The 23,811-nt window shown below is 33.9% G+C and overlaps 1 protein-coding gene across 1 annotated transcript in view; it reads right to left on the bottom strand.

The window, feature by feature from the left end:
- LOC150100395 (heat shock protein 60A-like) overlaps positions 1-23,811 on the bottom strand; it is a 112,664-nt gene that overhangs the window by 58,260 nt on the left and 30,593 nt on the right. The window contains exons 5-6 of the mRNA XM_090402752.1: positions 14,888-14,983; positions 5,243-5,336 (exon numbers count right to left, since the gene is read on the bottom strand). Coding sequence (XP_090258878.1) covers positions 5,243-5,336; positions 14,888-14,983 — 190 coding nt within the window. The remainder of the gene's footprint in view (positions 1-5,242; positions 5,337-14,887; positions 14,984-23,811) is intronic.

Raw genomic sequence — 23,811 nt, forward strand, 5'->3', positions numbered from 1 at the left:
CTTTTTTGAATGCTTTTATAACTGGAGGTTATATTATGTAGGAAGAATAACAGAGATAATGTGTTATGTATTTGCCATAAGAAAATTTGATATTGGCAAATACATAAGAAGGACAGAAAAACAAGTAATTAATAGTATTTTTTGTATTAATCTCATCTTAATGTATTAAAGATCTCAAGTAATAAGTTGAATTAATGGTTGAGAACTAAAACAATTTCCATTTTGATTTTCATTTTGTTGAGATATCAGTAGTAATCAAATTATAACCATTAATTGTAAAACTTTGCAAGCTTTGCAGGATTTAAGTTATATTGTATTTACTTTTCTGGGTTGTTTTCTTTTAATAAAGAAACCGTTTCCTTTTTATTGGAGTTTTATATTAAATATTGTGTAATGTTTGGCTTTTTTTTTTTTTAACCTCTTTGAAATTTTATTTTTTTTCTTACATGCAGCATTTTGTTGTCTGCTTAGTGCAGTGTTACTACATGACTGAGAACAAAAGATGTGGCATCTGATATGTTTTCTGGAATTCTCAGTCTGCAGAGAAGCTATCTCCAAAACTTGTCCCAAAATGTTCACTCATGCACACACAAAATAGAAAAACAAAATAAAATAAAATAAAAGCACTTTGAATTTTTCAAAACTGGTCCAGCAGAACTCAAGTTGTCACAATATTTCAAAACATGAGGTTATGCTAGCCTCTGCCTGTACTCCATGCTGAAGCAGTAGATGCAGAAACTGGTATGCATGCACCACAGCCATAATTACTTCCAGGCAATGACAATTACTTCTGTAACCTAATTTTGTGACATGCATATAAGTTTACTCCATATAGAAAATGGGTGTAGGGGAGGAATACTAGTAAAGTTTCACATCAGAATGTAATACTTTTCTGTATCCACTGAGGAATAGATGGACACTGGCCTTCCAATTCTTCCCAAAATCAAATGACAAACACAAGCCCTTGGAAATCAGTGTCTACAAAGAAAATAAAAGAGAAATTCTTAGTAGAACTGTCATGGATTCTGCCAAAATATTGATAAAGGTGTTCTGCAGAAACAAACCTGTTTCTACAAGAGACATTTAAAACCCAATGAGAATCCTAATTTCATAAGGACAGAACAAGATCAACCTGCTTATGAAGCAGTCATTATGACTCTAAGCAACCAGATCCCTTTTCGGCACATCTACTTTAACACCACCTCTAAAAGCTCTAACCATCTGTCTTTCAGTTGCTTGTTATTGCAATATGTTCCATTGATTTATCACCACATTCTAATTTAACTCAGACCCATCTTGATAAATAATCTTATACTGCAAATGCCTTCACTATACTTATGAAAAACTACTGGAAACTGTGGGATGGTACCAATACAATAATGACCTCTCTTCTTAGTAATGGACACAGCAGTTTAACTTCAAATGCCTATCCACTTTCTTCAATAGATCTTACCATCTTGTGTTCCCCCCACCATTCTTCCTCTGTTTATGTGAGATGAAGAGAGGATAAATATTGCAAAATTTAATCTCAAGATTGTAAGGCAAACACCTTAATATTAAGGAGGCAGTGATACATGTGACATGCTGTATTGTCCAGGCAGCAACAATGGCAATTCAAAAAAAAATCTATTTCCACCATCCAAAACCATGATTGAATCCAAATTGCCAAGCAGCTAAAATAAACAGCATAATGCATATTTAGCCATCCTACCATATCAAATCTCAGCTTTTAAATGTGTCCAGGCCAAAGCATGTTACATTAAACGTCATGTCAAACAATCTTGGACCTAATTATCATCACAGAGCAGTATGGGATGAAAACAAGAAAATGAAAGATACAGAACACATTTGCATATCCTTGAATATAACGATGTGTAATTCCTGAATCTGAAATAACTGCATTTTAAGAGAAAACTGTTATAACCTCAGCAACAGCTTCATATTGAAAGTACAATAGAAACAGTGGCCTAACTTTTCTAAATGGGCAAGAGCTGTTACTATCAGCCATCAGTCACTCATTCAGGAGAAACTGAAAATAAGCACTTTTATTCCCCTATTCCAGTGCAGCAGAGCCTAACGCATCTCCTATAATCCATTAGGAGATGATAAACATCTTCCATGGATTTCTACCTCTTGCCATACAGAATACTTACGATGAATGTCTGAAAACTTCTACAAGAAGTTTTTAGATTCATGGCATAAGGCGTTACTGCCTTCTCAGATATAGGAAAAGATCCAACTTGCAAATAATTATTCTAAAGCTCTGATCAGCTGTCTTTAAGATCATGGAGCAAAACATTTAATGCCTACTTCTGTGGTATGATATCTAGAAAGCAATATATATATTTTTTCCAAAAATATATATATTGCTTTCTAGATTTAAGAATGGAACAAACTATTATCAGAAACAAAGTTTCAGAACCCCAAGGGCACTGAATATCTCTGCACTCTGTCCTCTATAAAATGGAGTGCTGAATGATGTTTCTTACTTACCTGGCATTGTGCACTTGTTTTCTCAATATATGAAATTAGGTCACAAGACTACATTTCTGCAAGGAGATGCTACTATGGATTAATCCTATCCACCAATACATATCAATAACAACTGGTGCATGGGAGATTCTCATTTTATGTAAACATCAAAAATAGTTTTAATATTTATTAATATATTAATTTCTAGCATGCCACAACTACTTGTAATTGGTAAACAGATTGTTGTATGTATCCTGCTTCTTTGATTTGCTTATTTCTATGCACTGATGATGTACTGTTATTTTCAGTACAAAATATCTGCACTTTCATTTCATTAAAATTGGTTACTGTACATCACCAATTCAGTTTTTATATGGAATCAGATGAACTTGCATTAACAGAAGCAGTTATCAGAACTATGCCCTAAAAATAAAGGGTCAAAGCAGCCTACATGAACTTGTATTTTCTTCCTACAACGGAAGCTCAATATTACATCAGACTTATTTGCTGGTTTGGCATGCATGTGAAAGATTATACAAGCTCTTGGCATTCTTTCTGGAGAACTGTTTATTAGTTGAGGTTTCCAGGTAGCATAGTGCTGAACTGTTATTTTTTTCCATTACCTGAGAAATATCTGAAGTCAGAACAACTGAATAAACAACAAATTACATGATAACTACAGTAACCAATTTTAATGAAATGAAAGTGCAGATATTTTGTACTGAAAATAACAGTACATCATCAGTGCATAGAAATAAGCAAATCAAAGAAGCAGGATACATACAACAATCTGTTTACCAATTACAAGTAGTTGTGGCATGCTAGAAATTAATATATTAATAAATATTAAAACTATTTTTGATGTTTACATAAAATGAGAATCTCCCAAACTTTTGGGGGGGGGGGGGAGAGAATCATTCTGATTCAGGTTTGGCCAATGCAAAAAGGCTTCACAACTTTCTTTGAAAAGGCGTCCATATTTAAAACTACTTCTATGGAGAAGAAGAGTTTCATCCCACCAGATACCATGTTGTGCCATCAATATAATATTGGTATTCATTAATTCTTTTTTCCACAAAATGGCCTGTCTTCCTGAAGTATGTCAAATTACATTCACAAGGTATCTGGTAAACACCAGCTAATGATAGAGGTGACCATTTGTCTTTTGTAGATGGTAAGAGATGAGAAATTTTGTTGATGGGAAAATGTGGGAATAAGTAGAATTGAAGAATCCTGAGGTGCTGGATCATAGGAGTCAATTATCTGCTGGATTTAATGAGGGTTGTAACCATTAAATTCCATTAAAGTTTTGATAGTGAGAAGTTCTTGTTGTAAGCTTGAGAGAGAGGAGCATACATTATGTGCTCTATTAATTAAAGACTTGATAACATGAATTTTTTGAGGTGTGATGAGCAGCCCTTTGATTAATGTATCTGTCAGTAAAGATAGATTTTCGATAAACACTGGTCAACAAATTACCAGAGGCTGTGCAAGTAAGAAGGGTGTCCAGGAATGGTTAAACTACCAGCATTTTCTTTTTCCATGGTGAATTGAATGTGTGGATGAAGGCTACTGATCCATTGTAGGAAAGTATTAAGTTCATTTTCAGAATGAGGCCAAATAGCAAAAACATCGACATAATGAAACTAATGAGAAGGTTGGGGATAAATGAAGAAGAACAAGATATCTTCCAGATGGTTCAAAAATAGTTTGCCAAAAGTGGAGACCGAACACTACGCATGGCAGTGCCTCCAACCTGCCTATAGATCTTGAAATATCCTGATTCTATAACAAATTCAGGAATCTTAGCAATATCAGGAGGATCATCATATAGTAATTAATTGGTAAACCGATTGTTATATTCCTGCTTCTTTGATTTCCTTGTTTCTGCGCACTGATGATGATGTACTGTTATATTCGATATGAAATATTTGTACTTTCATTTCATTAAAGTTAATTATATATATAATTAATAAAAAATAGAAAAAATCTTTACTGTCCAATGAAGTATTTTCATTGGGACACCATTTTCAGGACTGGGACAACTGGTGATAAAGGTGGTATGACTTCACATCACTTGCCTTAGTATCCCAAAATGCAAAGCACATCTCCTTGCAGACATGTATAATGCTATGCATTATGGGAAGGGTCATTACCCAGACCAGTTTCGACCTTTATTGAGGTCTCATCAGTGGGAGCCAGGTGCAAACTTTGTTTGCTTACACTTGGATAATGGATTAAACCAAGTATATAATTTCTTGGTATCTTTAATTTATAGTATAACCAAGTGGAAAAACTTCCAACAACTATATCTCTAATCCAGAATATTTTAATAATAATGTGTGACACCTTTTGGCAACTCATATAGGAAAATATGATTTCTGCATTACTTCAACCTTGGTATCTCACCTGGTTGGTCTGGTTCCCACTGATGAGACCTCAATAAAGGTCAAAACCGGTCTGAGTAGTGATCCTTTCCATATGCATAGCATTATACATGTCTGCAAGGAGATGTGTTTTGCATTATGGGATGCTAAGGCAAATGATGTGAAGTCATACCGCCTTTATCACTAGTTGCCCCAGTCCTGAAAGATACTTCAGGGGCAAACTTTTTTTTCTTACACTTGGATAATGGATTAAACCAACTATATAATTTCTTGGTATCTTTAATTTATAGGTTTAAAACCTTTTGTGGGAAGTCATTAAAAAAATCGTTAAAAAGCAAATGCACATTCTCCATTTTAACTGATGTTTTAAACACTGTACTCACCTTTGGGTGTATTAATAAAGTAGGGTGAAATGTAACCACGATCAAACTTCATTCCTTCTATGACTTCCAACTCATCATTTAATGTTTTCCCATCCTGTTAAAATCAAAATAATAATCTAATATTTTAAATACCGAATTAGTATGCTTAAGATGTTCTCAATCTATAAAATCAGTAATAGCCAGTAAAATGAATTACTGATCAATTGCAACTGAATTCAATGATCATTATACAAAATAAGTAAAGATGGCACTTTAAAATGTTACCTTGAACTAGTGCTCCACTTTTTATCATTTTTAAGTGATTCCCTCCAAACTTCCTACAAATGACAATACAATACTGGGATCCAACTATGTCTCCTGCATGAAGCAAAGATGGTGGTAACAAAGCTCAGTGATGATAAAGCACTCTACGTCTTACTAGCACAGACAGATCATTCAAAGCTATAGAATGCCATAACTTCAGGCTGGGCATCAAGAAAATAAGTTTTTGAACATTCTGACACTGTGGAAATCAGTGTCGGAAGGTGATTTTGTTTTCAGCAGATGCATTTTACTGTGTGCAGAGGTTGAAGAATCAGTCAGTTTGGGCTAACACCAATCAGTTATTCTATCCTTTGTGCTTGCTTTCAGTTATTTACCGTTCTTAAACCTAGGAAAGTGCATGGAGAATCTGGAACAGCACAATTACCATTCTTGATGAGACTTTTGCTCGCAAAATTGAATCAACAGAAAGAAAACTTGAATGATTCACAATTGGCACATTGACACATTAGCACACCTAACTGTCAACAGTTCATGACTTGACTGAAGAAGAAAGATATAATGCTATCAATCTCAACTTGCCAGAAATTTTAAAACCACATACTTAATACTAAACACAGTATTAAGTGTATGGTTTTAAAATTATGGGCAAATAAATTGTGTTTAATATTAAGTGTATTTTAGTTTATACAAGCATATTCATACCTAGGTATGCTTATTTTTTCTCTCTACACCTCCGAATCAAAAAATTAGAATAATCAAAGGAAATGTGTTGAATCATTTGCAATTCTAATTTATTGCATAAAAAATAATTATTACCAAATATGAATTAGCATAATCTAAATCTACATACTTTGTAGATTATATAACCATCGCATAAAAATGTAATGTAATGTAAATTATAAGAAAACTTATTTGAAGATATTCATAAAATTAGAATAATTTTTAATGTGGTTCAAAATTTTAGAATAATGTGAAAATAAATGCACAAAAATTAGTCAAAGGGAAACATGATAATTAGTGCTTTGTTGCATCCCCATTAGCTGTTATGACTGTTCATAAACAGTTGGGCATGTTATTTACTAGCAGTTCAGTTTTTTTTTTTAATCAAAACATGTCATGTTTAATAACAAACATGACAGGTTCATAAAACAAAAGTATACAAAGGATTTCAAAATAGAAGATCATGTAGTTTTGAGTAGGATAACACTGAATCTTATTGAAAAGAGGAGTGTGTAAGGAAATTTTCAAACGAATCAGAGTTCAGCAGCTTTCAGAAGTGAACTGTAGACCTGAAATACATAAATATTATTGAAGAAAAAAATCACCATCAATTTCCTGATATATACCTTGAAGGGGTGTTCAGGTTACTATAACAGCACTACATGATTAATAACAATGTAATCTCCTATCAACAATTTTCCTCCAAATTAATCTATTACTTGTTGGCATTCCAGTATTGTCATATCTAACATACTTTGAATGAATCAATCCATCTAGACCTTGGTCTTCTTTTGGGTCTCTTTTCTATCATCTTTGCAACAGCTGTTTGGCTAACCTTTTCTCAACTGATTGCATTTAAGTGGCTATAACAGCTTACATTAGCTGTGCTCACACATTCTAGAATGCTAACAATGTTAAGTTCCTTTCTGATATCTTCATTTTTAATAATTTGACATTCATGCCATCTTCTCATTCCCCTAATTTTTCTCAGGATTTTCATATCTGGTTTAAAAACTGGTTTGAACACAGTCATGTATAATGCTAGTTCGATATATGTTAATTTCTCTCTCTCTCTCTTATTCCATATAAATTTATTCAACTGACTATTCAACTGTTATTTAATTTAGTTAGACAATCCTGGAGACTTGCACTGGATGTATTTAGGAGTACAATATCATCTGAGAAAAGCAAAAAGCTAAGTCTGACATATCCAATTCTAACATCACATATAACCATTTGTTTTCATAATATGAGACAATTAATAAAAGTGAAGATAATGTACAACCTTATCTAACCCCTGATTTTACATCAAACCATCTTCCTGTATTTCCTTCAATTCTAACTGCTGACTTAAATATAGACTATGTATTGCCTTGCATGTTCCATTTATTCCATATAATTGTAATATTTTATTGTAATGAAGTACAGAATGGATTTAGAAAAGGACAATCATGTATATACCTGGCCTTTTGCCTAAAATTAATAATAGAGAAAAGAAGAGAATATAATTTAGAAACACATATTGCATTTATTGACTTTGAAAAAGCATTTGACAAAGTTAAAAGAAACATATTATTTAACATATTAAAAGAAAGACAAATACCAAATAATATCCTAAAAGCTATCACAAGTATATATGAAAATAATCAAATACAAATAAGATTAAATCACGAGCTATCATATACGAGAGAGATAAACCAAGGGGTCCGACAGGGAGGTCCCCTCTCAGCAACTCTTTTTAATATCTACTTAAATGAAATAATAATAAAATGGAATAAAAATTTACATCAAGGAATTAAACAAACTTTCTCCTACAGTTAACTTAAACACTCTTCTCTTTGCCGATGACCAAATATAATTACAAATTCTGAAGATAACTTACAGAAAGCTATTTTAGATCTAAATGAGATATCCAAAGATTATGATATGATAATATCAACGGAAAAATCAAAAACTATGGCCTTTAAAGGACAAGATCCAGCAAGAACTAAAACAGTAATAGATAACAAGATCTTTTAGAACAGGTGAATTCATTTAACTACCTAAGATGTACGATCACATATGAAAATGAAAAAGATATAAACGTAAAAATTGCAAAATATTTAAAAATAACAGGTGTAATTAACTCTATATTTAAACCAAACCTAGTACAAAAACAAACCAGACTAAAAGTATACAATACATTAGCCCTACCAGTATTAACTTATGGAAGCAAAATCTGGACAATAAAACAAAAAGACGAACAAAGATTAATAACAGCAGAAATGAAGTTTATGGGAAAAACTGCAAAATATGCTCTATTTGATCACAAAAGAAACGAAGAAATTATGAAAAATTAAACCAGGAATCAGTAATAGAAAAAATTAAAAAATATAAACATAAATGGATGGAACACGTTCAAAGAATGAAAACATAAAGATTACCAAAACAAGCCTTAAAGTACAAGCCATTAGGAAAAATGGCCATCCAAGAAGTCCTCTTAAACGATTCAACGATGACTTCTAAGGCCGGAACAGGCCATGCTAGGCCTAAATCCTTGATACACATGATGATGATGAATTGTAATATTTTGAAACGCTTTCCTCTGAGCACCTTTACCAGATCTACTTTATAAATTAATCTTTCAATTAAATTATAGGGAAAAACAGTATATATAGGGTTTGGTACTATCCGTGGTTTCAGGTATCCGCAGAGTATCTTGGAATGTATTCCTTGCAGATAAGGTGGGGAACTACTGTATTTGTCATCAGCTTATTACATCTCACTGTTGGACAGTGGCCTCCTCGGTGTTCTCCACTTTTCTCTCCATATTCCCATGATTTCTCAACTATTTGTCATAAGCAAAAATCTCATCTTGACAACCTCTATTTTGCTTCAGGTTGTTCTTCTCCAAGTTACTGTTCCACAAAATTTTCTTAGTCTCTTCTGAACTATGTTTGCATAAATCATGCCAGGAACACTCAGTAAATAAATTCCTCTATAATTCTCATATCCGGCTTTATTCTCCCTTTTTATAAGTAGGAACTATGAGTGCTCTGCATGAATCACATGGAATTTGACCTTCTGAATGATGTGGCATAACCACAGCAAAATGTTTATACCTCCATATCTGACCATTTCTGGTTCAGTCACTGCTTGTCATTGCTTAACTAACAGTCTTTCAAAATAATTACTCCAGACATAGGATATCCTTTCTTCAGTTTTCATGTCACTTTTATCATCTTTGATTGTGGTCACCTAATAGAAGAAAAATCAGCAAACCAAGTGCTTTTTTGCCAGGAGAGAAGTAAAAGACTCAGAGAAAGATCAAATTCTGTAGATTGATACAGTTAAAAAATGCCTTAGAAGACAGAAATATAAGATTTGATATACCGGAGTTTTATGGATAACATTAATTTGGAGGAAAATTGTCGATAGAATGAAAGTAAATCATTCTATCACTCTATACAGTAAATCATGAAAGTAAATAATTACATCATTGCTAAATGATGTACATGAAAGTTACATCATTTGGCAATGATGTAACTTTCATGTACTATCATAATATCCTGTACAGTCTCTAAAGATACAAGTCAAAAATTTAATGGGCTTCACACAAAGAAGTTGCTTTGAATTGTAGTCAACCTCCTGCTACTCAGTTCATTTTTCTAGATATCAGATATTACATAATTAAATACATAAAAAAATGCAACATGTGTCCAAATTCTCAAAAGGATCTTAAACAGAATAAAAAAGGATGATATAGTTGACTTGCTATAAACAAACTTGTAGGCACCATAAGAATGATTTGTTGTGGTTTGATATGACTTTCTTTTATCACAGTACTGTACACCTTCAGGACTTTTCAGCAGTTTTGTTATTGTGGCATTCGATACAGTGACAGTAGACTATTTTGAAATTGGTTCACACACTGTAGAGGTGAAAGAAGCCAGCATCCTTTGCTTTATTTTAGACTGACTGGAAGAAATTCTTTGAAAACCATGAACATAAAAAAATATACTGCAACTTTGGTTTAAACCAGTTCAATAATCAACCTATGATTATTTTAACCAGTTTAAACCAGTTCAATAATACCACTGAAAGGTGTCTGCAAAAAAGTAATCCCTTGCCACACACACCCCTATAACTTTTTGTTTGATTGGACTGAAATTCTTGCAGAGCATAAGCAACTTATGAAACAATTACATCCAAATTTAGTCAGAATCAATTAACAATGCAATCTAGTTAGATATCATAGAAGCAATCTCATCCTTAATTTCAGTCCTAAATTACTTTATTTTTGTTTGATTAAATTAAATTTCTCGGAAAGACTTATGCAACTTAATAAACAATATACTTCAAATGTAATCAAAGCTAGTAATTCAACAATCACTCATAAGATGTTCACAGAGGAGAAACAAAAAAATGGCCAACAGATATTTATGTTCAAAGTTCTTTCATTAATACCAGATTTAATGCTTAAAATTTGATTGGCTATGCCTTGTTGAACAGAATATCAGGAAAATAGAAATGAAATGGAAAAAATTGTCCAGAATTATTACATTAAGTGCTACGCATTCACACAGTGTCACTCCAATAAAGTTAAACAAGCATCCAAAATATTGCAAGAAGAGATAGAATATGCTCTAGCAATGAGGTTCACTTGGTACCTAAATGAAGATAGAATACCTGAGGAAATCATCTAAAACCACCCTAAAAAAAGAATGAATATTAACCACTAGACACCAATGTCTCCTGTCCCACCTCTAAAAAATATTCAAGAACCGTATTAAATATAATCAAAAAATACTATATTAAAATAAAAAAGGAGCAAGCAGGATTTAAACAGGATCATATACATACAATAAACCAACTAACTGAAAAACGCAGATATCTTCCACTTTGCTATTTATTGATTTCAAAAAGCATTTGCCCCAGTAGAACAGAATGCAGTTTTCCAGGCACTAAAAGATCAAAGCATTGAACAACTATATATCAAGTTAATTCAAAACATATGCAGGCAGCATGTTTTGAATTTAATAAACCTTTTGATAACACCTCTTGGGAGAGGAGTAAGACAAGATGTCATCTCCCCCAATCTCTTGACATAAGCTCTAAAAAAAAAAAAAAAAAAAAAAAAAAAAAAAAAAAAAAAAAACATACAGCTAACAGAAACCTGTATGAAGGTTTAAATATAGATGGGGAGAATCTTAAAATATTCCTGTTTGATTATGTGGTTTCTGATCTCAACCATCTGAAGTAGAAATAACATTGAACAAAATAGATTTGTGCTGTAGAATGGCAAGATTACATATCCACTCTGACAAGAAAAAGTGGATGAAAAATGAATACTGTGATGACCAACAAATCAAATTGAAAAATAAAGCCATAGCAAAGGGCTACATTTATTTAGGACAAGATATCAAAATGGACAATGATGTAACAGATGAAATAAACAGATGCCAAAAAGCTGCTTGGAAAGCTTTGAACCAGATAAAAGATGCTATCATAAACCAAATAGATAAACAGGATCAAACTTTTTAATAGTATTATTCTGCTAGCAATGACCTAGGGTAGTAAAGACATGGAACACAACAACAAAAGAATGAAAGAAGAAAACCTAATAACAACCCAAAGGGCAATAGAAAGAAGGGTGTAATATAAGCAAGAAAAATCATAAGACAATGATTTAAACAAGACAATGAAATAAGGAAAAAATCTGGATTCATGAATGTGATAGAAGTTATCTATGATAACAAGAAAAGTGGACAGGACATATAGCACACATGAAAGACAATGGACTTCAAGAATAACAGAATGGTCCATACATAAAAAGAAAACTTGGTAGATCACCTAAGATGAGAGGATCCTATATTCATATCAATATATTAATAGGAGAGAAATGGAGGAGATTCACTCAGGATAGAATGAATATTCACATCACGGTTCATCATGAAAATCATGCCTTGTTGAATATCTCGAAACAGAAGTGGTGAATCAATAATATTCAACTTAGAACTAGGGTACAAGTCAATCTAAGCAAACAGAACTACAACTGGACAAGCCAAGTATTGTAGAGTTACTGTCTACAGTACAAGACTTAACTGCTTAATTAACACTGCTGTGACTAACTTTTTTTATTTTTTACAAGAAACACTGAAAGTTTAAAACAAGTTTCTTCTTGATGTCATTCATCTCTGACTGTGATTCATGTAGAATGTCTGATTTTAAAAGGAAAAACGTGACAAAGTTCAGAATTTCAGTCAAGGCAACTAAAGTTGTGAGGCCAGCCTATTATGTCTGTTAATTATCCATATTCTTTTTGGCAAGATTGTTTTGAAGATGAAAAGTCTAGTTTCTATATGAAAAAGATCCTGTCCCCTGTATGTGAGACTGGCTAACTCATTGACAGTTAAAACAAATAAAGGACGGCAATGGGAAGTAATTACATCAAATTTTTAGTGATGCAATTTTAAAAACAATTAGGTAGTTTTCACTCAATCTTGGTTTTGATTCACAAATAATGTGCTTTCTAGTCATTGTTGAAATTGGACTTAACATACTACTGCATAAAGTCTACACATCTCACTGTATAAAGTTTGTAATTAAAAAAACAAATAATAATCAAATAATTCTTATTGTTCTATAGCTGCAAAATAAATTGGTTACTCAGCTGCTTTTCAGTTTACAGAAATGTACTGAGTAACCAATTTATTTTGACAAATTTTGACGATTCCCATGATCCAGTTAATCAGAAACTTGGAATAACATCCTCAACTCAGTAAGCAAATATAATTTGCTCTATAGTCTTAGTTCTAGGGAACATAAAATGCATATGAGAGACTTGAACAATTTGGCCAATCCTAGATTCAAAGAATTCAAATTGACCAAAAGTGGAAGAAGACTGCCAAAGATAGAAAGAAGTGGTCAAAACAGGTGTAGGCCTTCATCCAGCAGTGGACAGACCAAGGCTGAGAGAGAAGATTCAACAAATGCTAAATGAGAAATCCCCCCCCACTGTAAATAGAACCAGTTTTACTGGCAAAAATTGTAATCCCTCCCTGAAATTTAAAATTTGGTATCATCAAAATCTGTCATTTCAACTAGACCATTTTAATAACAAAATCAAAAATTTCTAATAAATACATGTGCAGTTATTCAAATCCAGTGTTAAATTTCTTCTTTCTCCTCAATTTTTGCCCATTCACAGTATTATAAGATGAACAATCCTTATGAGAATCCCAAATGAGAGTAACAATGAATAAAGTCATTAACACCTTACTGCACCCATAAAGACTTCCAATAGTTAAACAAAATCATTAATTACACAGGCACTGTGAAAGAAGCCTCATAACCACCATTTATTTTGGTATGAATTGAAAAAAATTCTTTGAGAATAAGAAAATGTACCTGACAGAATATTCCTAGTTTTGAAATACCACAATATAAAAATTGCATACACTCACATAAACAAAGTAACCCAATTCTATGATCAGTGAGGTCATCTCATCAGCCATTAAAGCTGAAAGTTTATAAAATATATTGTAAATATATTATGGAGGACAGACTCTGGAGAAATCCACATGGCTAAACAAATGAGAGATGTATAGATGACTCATTATAGCAAACCACTCAAAAATTCCAACCAAACCCCCATAGGCAAATGCTATTCAAAAGAAAATTCACTATAGCAAACTATCCACTAAAAAAAAAAAAAACTATTCTTGAGGCCCTATGAATTAGTCAGTAGACGGTAAAAAAAAAGCAGATAAATTAGGTTTGGCTGTTCCAGAGTAAGGCAGCAAACTGAAATGCCATATAAGTTTAAGAACTTTGGAAATGAAATTTACTCACTGCAATAAGAACCAGGATTTAATAGTGAGCAATATGTAGTGCATACCAGGATATGAAATGCAATATGCAGCCCATAACATTTGTTGGTCTGGTTGGCCGAGTAGTTAGCATATCCACTCTCCAACTAAGGGGTCAAGGGTTAATCCTGCTGGGTGTGGATGTTTGTGATTATGTTTAAGTTGGAGATTAACTTCATTGCCCAATGCGAGACCACTGCCCCTGGTTATTGGAGGTTTGAAAAGTTCCATGTTGGGTCTCTAGAGCAGTGTTTCTAGTCTATGTTAAAAAAAAAAAAAAAAAAAAAAAAAAAAAAAAAAAACACTTGGCCCATTCTGGTACAAATGCACTATAGGTTTACAAAAACCTTTCATGGGTGGGAGCCATATATATATATATATATAAGGCAGCAAACTGAAATGCCATATAAGTTTAAGAACTTTGGAAATCAGGATATAAAATACAATATGCAGCCAGATGAACAATGCATACACAGTCAGTGTTTTACAAAAAAAAAAGGTACATTTTAAAAATTTCTTTTAATCATATTTTTGAGAAAAAAGACCCCACTCGCCACAGTCTGTGAAGCCAGTTTGTGATTACTAGTTTATTTTAGAGAATATAATTTATTGCACTGACTTGTGCAAATTGTTTGCATACATTTCATAAAATATAGATAAAAACTAATTTTATGTATACCATAGTTTATTAAAGAAAGAAGTTTATTAAAGAAACTACAAGCACAACCTATTTTAAATTAACTTATGATTGGTTAATTTTATTGCCAATTTGTGTAAAATAAACAATGCTATCAAAGATATACGTGCATACCTTGACCGTTATAACACCATCATTTCCTACTTTTTTCATTGCACTTGAAATTAATTCTCCTATTTGACTGTCTCCATTAGCTGATATAGTTGCAACCTGTAATAAAATTACCTTTAATTATTAATTTGAACTCTTTCTCATAGACACTAAAATGATTAATAATTCTTTAGCAAATTAAGTTTGCTTGTCATTTGATATGCAGTTAGTTATGTCATGTTAATCATCAATTGTATATTGGTGATTAACATGACATAAATGGTGTTAACTGAGTAATGAGATAGGAAAGATGCAAAAAACATGTAGGAAAAGTTAATGCATTTGGTGCTGCATGAAAATTAAGATCCAATGATTTAACACATTCACAATGTGCACAGGACAAATTGCATCATATTGGAAGTTTTTTTTTCACTTTGTTATGTTATAAATTAAAGATGCCAAGAAAGTATATTCTTGGTTTCATTCTTTATCCAAGTGTAGGCAAACAAAGTTTGTGCATGAAGTATCTTCACGACTGGGCTACTTGTATATGGCAGAGGTCTTTCCCATAATGCACAGCACTATACACTTCCGTAAGAGGGGGAGCTTTGCATTATGGAATACCAAGGCAACTGATGTGAAGTCATTAGCCTATATACATATATATAGTTCATCTTATTATTAAAATACTATTAGAGATGTTGAAAGTTTTTTCACTTGGGTATAATATAAATTAAGATACCAAGAAATGATATTCTTGGTTTAATTCCTTATCAAACACAGTTTGTGCATGAAATATCTTCATGACTAGGTTACTTGTATATAGAGGCTAATGACTTCACATCAGTTGCCTTAGTATCCCATAATGCAAAGAATTCCCCCTTAAGGAAGTGTATATTGCTGTGCATTGTGGGAAGGACCACTACCATATATAAGTAGCCCAGTTGTGAAGATACTTCACATGCAAACTCTGTTTTCCTACACTTGGATAAAGGATTAAACCAAGAATATAATTTCTTGGTATCTTTAATTTATAATATATCCAAGTGAAAAAAAACTTTCAACATTTATTGCTGATACTAAGTCTTTTAATAATAAGTTAATACACTTTTTCACCACATGTATGTGAGAAATATGATTACTGCATTACTTCAACCTTGTATCTGTTACCAGATGGTCATACGTCCGGTTATAACCTACGCCTCACCAGCATGGAGTCACACATCACGATCAAACATTTTAAAACTCCAAAGAATCCAAAATAAATGCCTAAGGATGATTCTAGATGGTTCATCAGAAATTCACAGATTCATTGAGAAACCGACATTCCATACATCTCCTTTCTTTGTGATCTCGCAGAAAAATTCTTCGTCAAGTCAAGTTTGCATTCAAACCCGCTGATCATACAAGCTGTCAATTACAATGAAACAAAACTACTACTACAAATACAAAAGACAATTGGGAGTAAAATAGCCTTCAATCTTGCTAACACAACTGTCCCCAGTGGGCGAACTTAATTTGCTCACAAAACTCCCTTTCCCAAACAACTTCCAGCACAGACAAATGGGAATATGAAAGTACATGTGCTTCACCCATCCTGACAGTAGCATAATGCCTTGTATCTGTTTTTGGTCTAGTTCTCACTGAAAACATTTAATAATATTCATCTTTGGGCTTGCTTCCTGGAGAGTAGATAGATGGTGATGGGCTTTTGTCTGTCACTGAGTGGTGCCACTGCTAAGTTTCCTGTCCTGGAGTGGTGAGTTTAGTAGTGATCCTTTAGGATCCACTCGTGAATTAGAGTGGATCCTAAAGTTTTTGGAGAGATATCCCTGCACTTTAACATACCTCATAATGCAAATCATTATACACTTCTGTAAAGGGAGGGAGAGGGGTGCTTTGCATTATGGAATACTAACATAATTGATGAGAAGTCATTAGCCTCTATATACAAGTAGGCCAGTCGAGAAGATACTTCACATGCAATGCCTATGCTTGGATAAAGGATTAAACCAAGAATATAATTTCTTGCTTCCTGTTTGCATATCAGGCAACAGACAAGCATGCAACAAAATTATTACAAGTGCTTATATTTTTTAATTTTTTTTTCTTCTAAAAAATATTATTTTAATGAATAATACTATGCTAACACTAATTCTCTCCCTTATGCACATACCCACCCCATACTGCACAGCAAAACAAAAAGTAGAAATTTTATTGTAGCACTTAGTAAAGTGTCATGACAACCTATTTCAAAAGAATTAATAAGTAAAATTTATTCTAAGAATTTCTGAAGACTATCTTATTCTTTTACCCCAAGAAAATAACTTAGTTTTTAGACTATTTTCAAGAAAAAAGACTTACTGATCCTTTAATCTACTTTTTGGAAATCACCTGGGATAAAACAGATTGAAATAACAATTCATGAAGCTTTATGCAAAATCTACATTTTGAATTGAATACCAATAACTATTTGATACAGAATTTTATAAAAATGTTATACAATAAAATTTAATAATAATAATAATGACATGTATTTTTTTTTTGCATCTGACTGCATTTTCAATGGGTAGGCAATGTACCTAAATGAACATTTGCATTCACCACTGGTATATAAAATCACAAGTTCAACAAATTGGTTGATAAGTAAATCACACATGCAAATTCTTCTTTGTATGGAGTTTACATCTTACCTTGCTTTTCTCAAAGCAACATTTAAATTTAAAAAACCTCAGTTGTAGTATTTTCTACAATTAAGGATTAATGTAATTTAAACAGCAATTCCTAATTATGTGCAATGATACTTCAGTATTGCTGAATGGGGGGGGGGTATGAATTGTAATGATTGGTTTTTCTTTTGCTGATTTTGCAGATAATAGAAAACTGAACTATTGCTAAGCATTGATAATATACACACAACTCACCAGAAGAAGAAACCAATCCATTATATGTAATGGGTGATATTCCAAATTTTTTTTAAGATCATGAAATTAAGATAACATTATGGCTAAGATTTCTATATCATAAAACAGTTCACAAATACCAGTTCTGCAATCCACACACCTTCAATCCATACTCATAGGTAACATTCCACAGGCCACGCTATCTTGGTCACTTGCCTCTGAATCCTCTCTACCACTTCCTCATCCCCCAAGAAACAAACCCAGGGAACCAGACTTGAGCACAGTAATCCAGATGTGGGCATATCAAGGCCTTATAAAGAGGAATAACAACTTGTTAATTTGGTAGAGATAAGGTTAACAACTTGTTAACCTTATCTCTACTTGTTAATGTGTTATTCAATAGCCAAGTAATCTTATGAGCTTAGCAACCTTAGCAATATGTCCTCTAAACTTTTACTCTGTCTACCACCATCCCTAAATTTTTAGCTTCCTCTATTTCCTGGAGTACACTGTCATCAATCTGATACATAGCTTGTAATCTATTTATCCCAAAATGCATAACTTTACATTTCTCGACATTAAACTGACATCCATTAACTTTTGCCCATACTGAAAGCCTATTTAATTCATCCTGCAAGCTCTCCACATCACCTTGATTAACTATTACTCTACCTAATTTCACATCACCAGCAAACAACTGAATATTTCCTTTCAGGTTCTTTTCTATATCATTTATGTACAAATTAAACAGATTAGCAAAACAAGTGTTCTTTGCCAGGTTGGCAGGAAAACGACCCAGAGGAAGACCAAGATATAGGTGAATTGATAAAAGTGTCTTAGAAGACAGAAATATAAGACCTGATAATATTGGAGTCTACATTTAACAGACTGATTTTGGAATAAAATTGTAGATAGGAAGTTAGTAATGATGTAAATTTTTCATGTAGTACTATCATATCCTGTACACCCCCCCCCCTTGAGGGTATATATCAGGAATTCGATGATGATTAATTAAACAGCAATGGTCCCAGCACTGAGCCTTGCAGCACACCACTAGTCACCTGCTTTTGACTCGATTCTGCCCCTCCTCATACTACTTTTTGGTATTTGTCCAGCAGCCACCCTCTTATCCACTTAACCAGTGTCTATCCATCCTAATTTGCATAACACAGTCCCATGTGGTATTCTGTCAAATGCCTTTGCAAAATCCTCATGTAGCCATTTCCTTTATCCAACTCAGTTGTTATTCTATCATAAAAAGTTAATAAATAACTAAGGCATGACTCAACCTTTAAAAAATCATGTTGACCCTCATACAGTATCATATTTTTTATCTACCCGTTCTTGAATTCTCTTTTTTATCAATTTTCCAGTACTTTTACCACCATGCCTGAGATACAGATTGGCCTATAATTTGTTACTGCACAAGTTACATAAATTAAAAAATGTGTTAAACATTATATTATATACCATTACTGTTTGTGTTCATTTTTCTCTTATTTCATATATGAAAGCTTCAAAGAGCAATCTGAAGTGGTTTGCATAGGTAGAAAATTCATGGTGGATGCAAGTTAATATTATTAGAATTAATAATTAAATAGTTATTAAATCATCTGTCATTTCCTGAAACAAAAATTTCATTCTTTAACTTAAAAACAGAGCTGCTATTTTTGGACATTCTCCTACAGGTCTCTAAAGAACACAATCTTTTCTGTAAACAGAAAACCAACCCACACTGCCATGCTGTATCTCACTACCACTCGGCACTAGAAGTAACTATGATGCTGAGAAACAGAGCATATATCTATAACAGAGAGGAACCAAAAACTTGCCTCAGCCACACTATCTGAAAAAAAAGATAAGACAATCAGTAATACCAAGGAATAGTAACTGCTTTATATCTAGCAACTGGGATAAAAATATCTAAACCATCATCTTGCCCTTAAAAAGTCAGTTTTTATAAAATCCACTATTAATGTAGCATATGCTATATACGAACCCCTGATGACGACACTAATTTGCATTGAGGATGAGTCTACAATGCATACATTTAATTTATGCACTGTAGCCTGTCACCCACAATGTATCAACATATACTTGATTTCAGATGATAATTGCAAAAGGTTCTTTTCAAATTATTCCATAAATAAACTGGTAAGCTGCAGAGAGAGGAGAGTTCATTACAAGACTTTCATCATCTTAATTGTTTATACTATAAACAATTAAGATGATATCCAGTGGAAAAAAAAAAACTTATGATCTTGTGACAGGTCTAGGGTTTCTTCTCTGGGAACCACGTAAACAGATTTGTGACAATCTGGGGTTTAGTTTTTTCAACTAAAATGTAAATGCTTAAAAAGAACATTGTTTTTCCTTTGTTAAAATCTACACATACTGGCCACTGAATTAGAAACCTTTATGTAGATGTATGCAAACATCATTTATGCAGTGTATATGCAAAATACTTGAACATGTGCACAAGGTCGTTGCCAGATTAGATCATGCCCTGAGGCAAGTAATTAAATATCGCCCCTGATGGATTATAAGACAAAAATATAAGAAAATCTCCAATTGCTATTTTGCTTTTATTACAAGAAAAACATTAATGCAAAACGATTACATAATAATATTAATAAAATGTTTGCTCTACAGGGATATTGCACAATAAAACTGTTTATAAGCTCTTCTAAATTTAAATTATAAGCTATGTCTGCCCCTCGATATAGCAAATAATTTTTAATCAGTTTAAGCTTGGAAAAACTTCTTTCCACACCTGCTAAGCTAAAAGGAACTGTTAGCGTAGCGACGCCGCCTACTACAATATGGCTGAACGAGCACCCTTATTAAGCCGCACTGTGAGGTAGGCTGCCTCTATGCTACACCCTGTCGACGGTACTGCACGTGCATCACCATGTATTCTAGGCAACTATTTAAGAATGCTACTGGTCAGTGATCATCAACAGTGTTGATTACAATGGGAAAAACAAAGGATCTTCTGGCATCCGATAAAGGGCTTATTGTGGGTGTCTGTCTACTTGAAGCCACAATTCTGAAAACAGCAGAGCTGACTGGTTTCTCAAAAGGTGAGCTATCCTCAGTGTTTAATCACTGGGAAAATAACCCATACTGCTTGTCTGCATAACTGTAGTCCTAAGACAATGTCAGGAATGAGAATGTCATCATCTGAGAAGGCTTGTATGGCAAGCCTTCTTGACAAAACTTCCTGTGTGCAGCAATTAACAAAGCTGTTCCTGATCCATATCCCACTGAACTATGCACAAGGAATTGAAGAAGACTGGTATTGGCAGTCCTATAAGGAAACCACTGTATTAAATAAAATTTTCTAATTCAGTGGCTGGTATGTGTAGGTGTAAAAGACATTTGCAGAGAATGGAAAATCTCTAGCATCTACAGGTCTCAGAACAGGTAGGAAGTTCCTCATGTTAGATCCAAGTGGAAATTCTTTCTTCAGCACCCATCACTATTTTTGTATGCTTTTATTACTACAATGTTGCTGCTGTTGTGATATACTATTACAACTTCTGTGCACGCACACACACACACCCTGCACTGAATTGCACAATCCCAGTTCTGCTAGTGATGCTGTGCACAGCCAACATCTGCATGTTTATCAGTAGAGAGAGAGAGAGTTGTCTAGCTGTATGTGTTAACATGCAGCGGGGAGATTATGAGAACTGTGTAGCTGTAATAGCACTCCACAAGGTTGGAATGCAGTCACCTGTTATTTTCAACAAACTAAAAACACTTGGGATCTACAAGATGTTCTATATTGGACTAACTGTTATAATGATACAGAAGTTATATATGACATCCAAAGAACAGCTGGACCACACTACATTGAGATGCAACAGCTTTGAGGGGTGTGAAGGCACACCTCTGCTGTAATCCTGCGAGAACACAGAAAGTGATGTCGCGAGAGATGGACATTTTGCAGAGAATGATGTCACACATACTATCTGATGACCTGGGGTGAGGGCCTCTCATCATTCTACTGGACACTTCCTAACACAACTTATGCAGCAGAGGATGATAAAATTAAATGCACTTCTCTGGCAGTATGAAAAAACAACAGACACAGTGATATTCTCTTCAGAGATTAAAATGTTCACAATTAAAGAGTTGTTTAACTGTCAAAACAATTGGGTATGTCCTAGCTGGTCACACAGGCATGTGTATTAACACCAAGGATTCAGAGAGATCATCACCCCACCATGTCAGTGATGGTTTGGTGAGGGATGACATATAATGGGGTATCCAAGTTGCACTTCTGCAAGAAAGGGATCAAAACCTCTGCCAAAGCATATCAAGACAGTGTTAGAGCCTGTGATACAGCCCCTGAACAACACCTTGTTTCCCAGTATGGCAGTGGACCTTCCAATAGGAATCAGCCCCTGCACACAGGGCAAGGACCACGCAACGGTGGTTGGAGGCAAATGTGTCCAACCATATATCACCATCCGATTGTCCATCTGGAAGTCCGATCTGAATCTGTTGGACTTCAAATTGTAATCAGAACTTGAGAGAGAGCAGCATGCAAGACAATGCCCAAGCACATGCAAGCTTGAAGGGAGATTTGGAGCAAGCAGTGGCAGCATTTCCTTGGATGTGCATGTGCCATCGATGTCGCCTCACATGGTTTGTGTGTGCTGAAAGCTGTAAATGATTTAGTGATATATTAAAGGTTTATGCACTGCTCAATTTTTAACAGCATTTACAGCTAGACTAGATAATTTCTGGAGATGCAAATTCCATCTTAGTAATATAGCATGCTGTCTCAATGTGAAAAGGTGAGTCTTTGGGAACCTTCCTAGTCCTTTTTTTCTATATCCGCAATGAACTTTATTTTAGAGATGTTGTTAAGGTAAACAACATCTCCAGTTATTAAACACCTGTTTTACCTTAAAAAATAAAAGGGGTGCTTAAAGGTTAAAGCTGTATAACTGAGAAGAGACCTCCACATATCCATTAAAGGAATGCAGAGAACCGACCAGGGCGTCTGATCTCATGTCCAATCCTCACCTTCTCGTGGTGCACCCTGTTGGGTATCTACCTGGATACTAAACGAATGACGATGGGCTGGCAATTTGGGATTTAGCAGACCAAATTGTATTCCTATTGGTTAAACCAAAATACAAAATGATGGTACAAGATGACAAAATTTCATGCCAGCTGAGGTGTCGCCCGGTTAAACAAGGCCCCCGTTGTTTTCGCCAGGGAACCAGGACGAACAGCAAAAAGTCAGCTACTGGAACAAATCAGCACACAAACCCCAACTCAACATCACCAGAGTTAAAGATCGGTACTATCAACATAAGAAGCCTGAATGGCAAAGAAATGGAGCTAGCGGAGGAATTAGATAAGTATTAGATCAACATAATAGGCGTGACAAACAAAAAAGACAAAAACTAGCGAGATCTTTCTGAGCAATAAATACAAAATGTTATATTCAGGCAATGACAATCAAGGAAAAGGAGTAGCCATAGTATTCATCAGAAAATAAGAGGCTCATCTTCTTCATTGGGAGGCAGTGTCATGTAGAGCAATTTGGGAAAATATGAGAATAGGGAACTAGACAATGAGACTTATTTGTGCCTATGGTCACACAGAAGGCTCTACTAAGGTAGAAGTAGAGGAATTTTATGAGGCTCTAGAGAAAGCTACTAACACAATGAAAAAGGAAAAGTTGGTCCTTGTTGGGGATCTAAATAGCAGAGTAGAAAATGATTGTGAGACATACAAAAATGTTTTGGGAAAATTTGGAGAAAAGAGCAAAGCTAATAATAATGGCAAATACCTGTTGGATTTCTGCTCAGGACATGGACTGGTTATTACTAACACCATGTTCTAACATAAAAATGTGCACAAATTCACATGGAGAGAAGAGGCAAGGAATAAGAAAAGTCTCATTGACTATGTTTGATAGTGATGTTTTCTCCCCTGGTGCAGGACACCAGAGTGTACAGAGGATTTGAAATTGGAAGCGATCACTATTTAGTCTTGAGCAGAATAAAATTGAATTTCATA

The sequence above is a fragment of the Typopeltis vanoorti genome, chromosome 13 (genome assembly GCF_054136105.1).
Source record: "Typopeltis vanoorti isolate ZY-2024b chromosome 13, IOZ_Tvanoo_1.0, whole genome shotgun sequence".
Classification (NCBI taxonomy): Eukaryota; Metazoa; Arthropoda; class Arachnida; order Uropygi; family Thelyphonidae; genus Typopeltis; species Typopeltis vanoorti.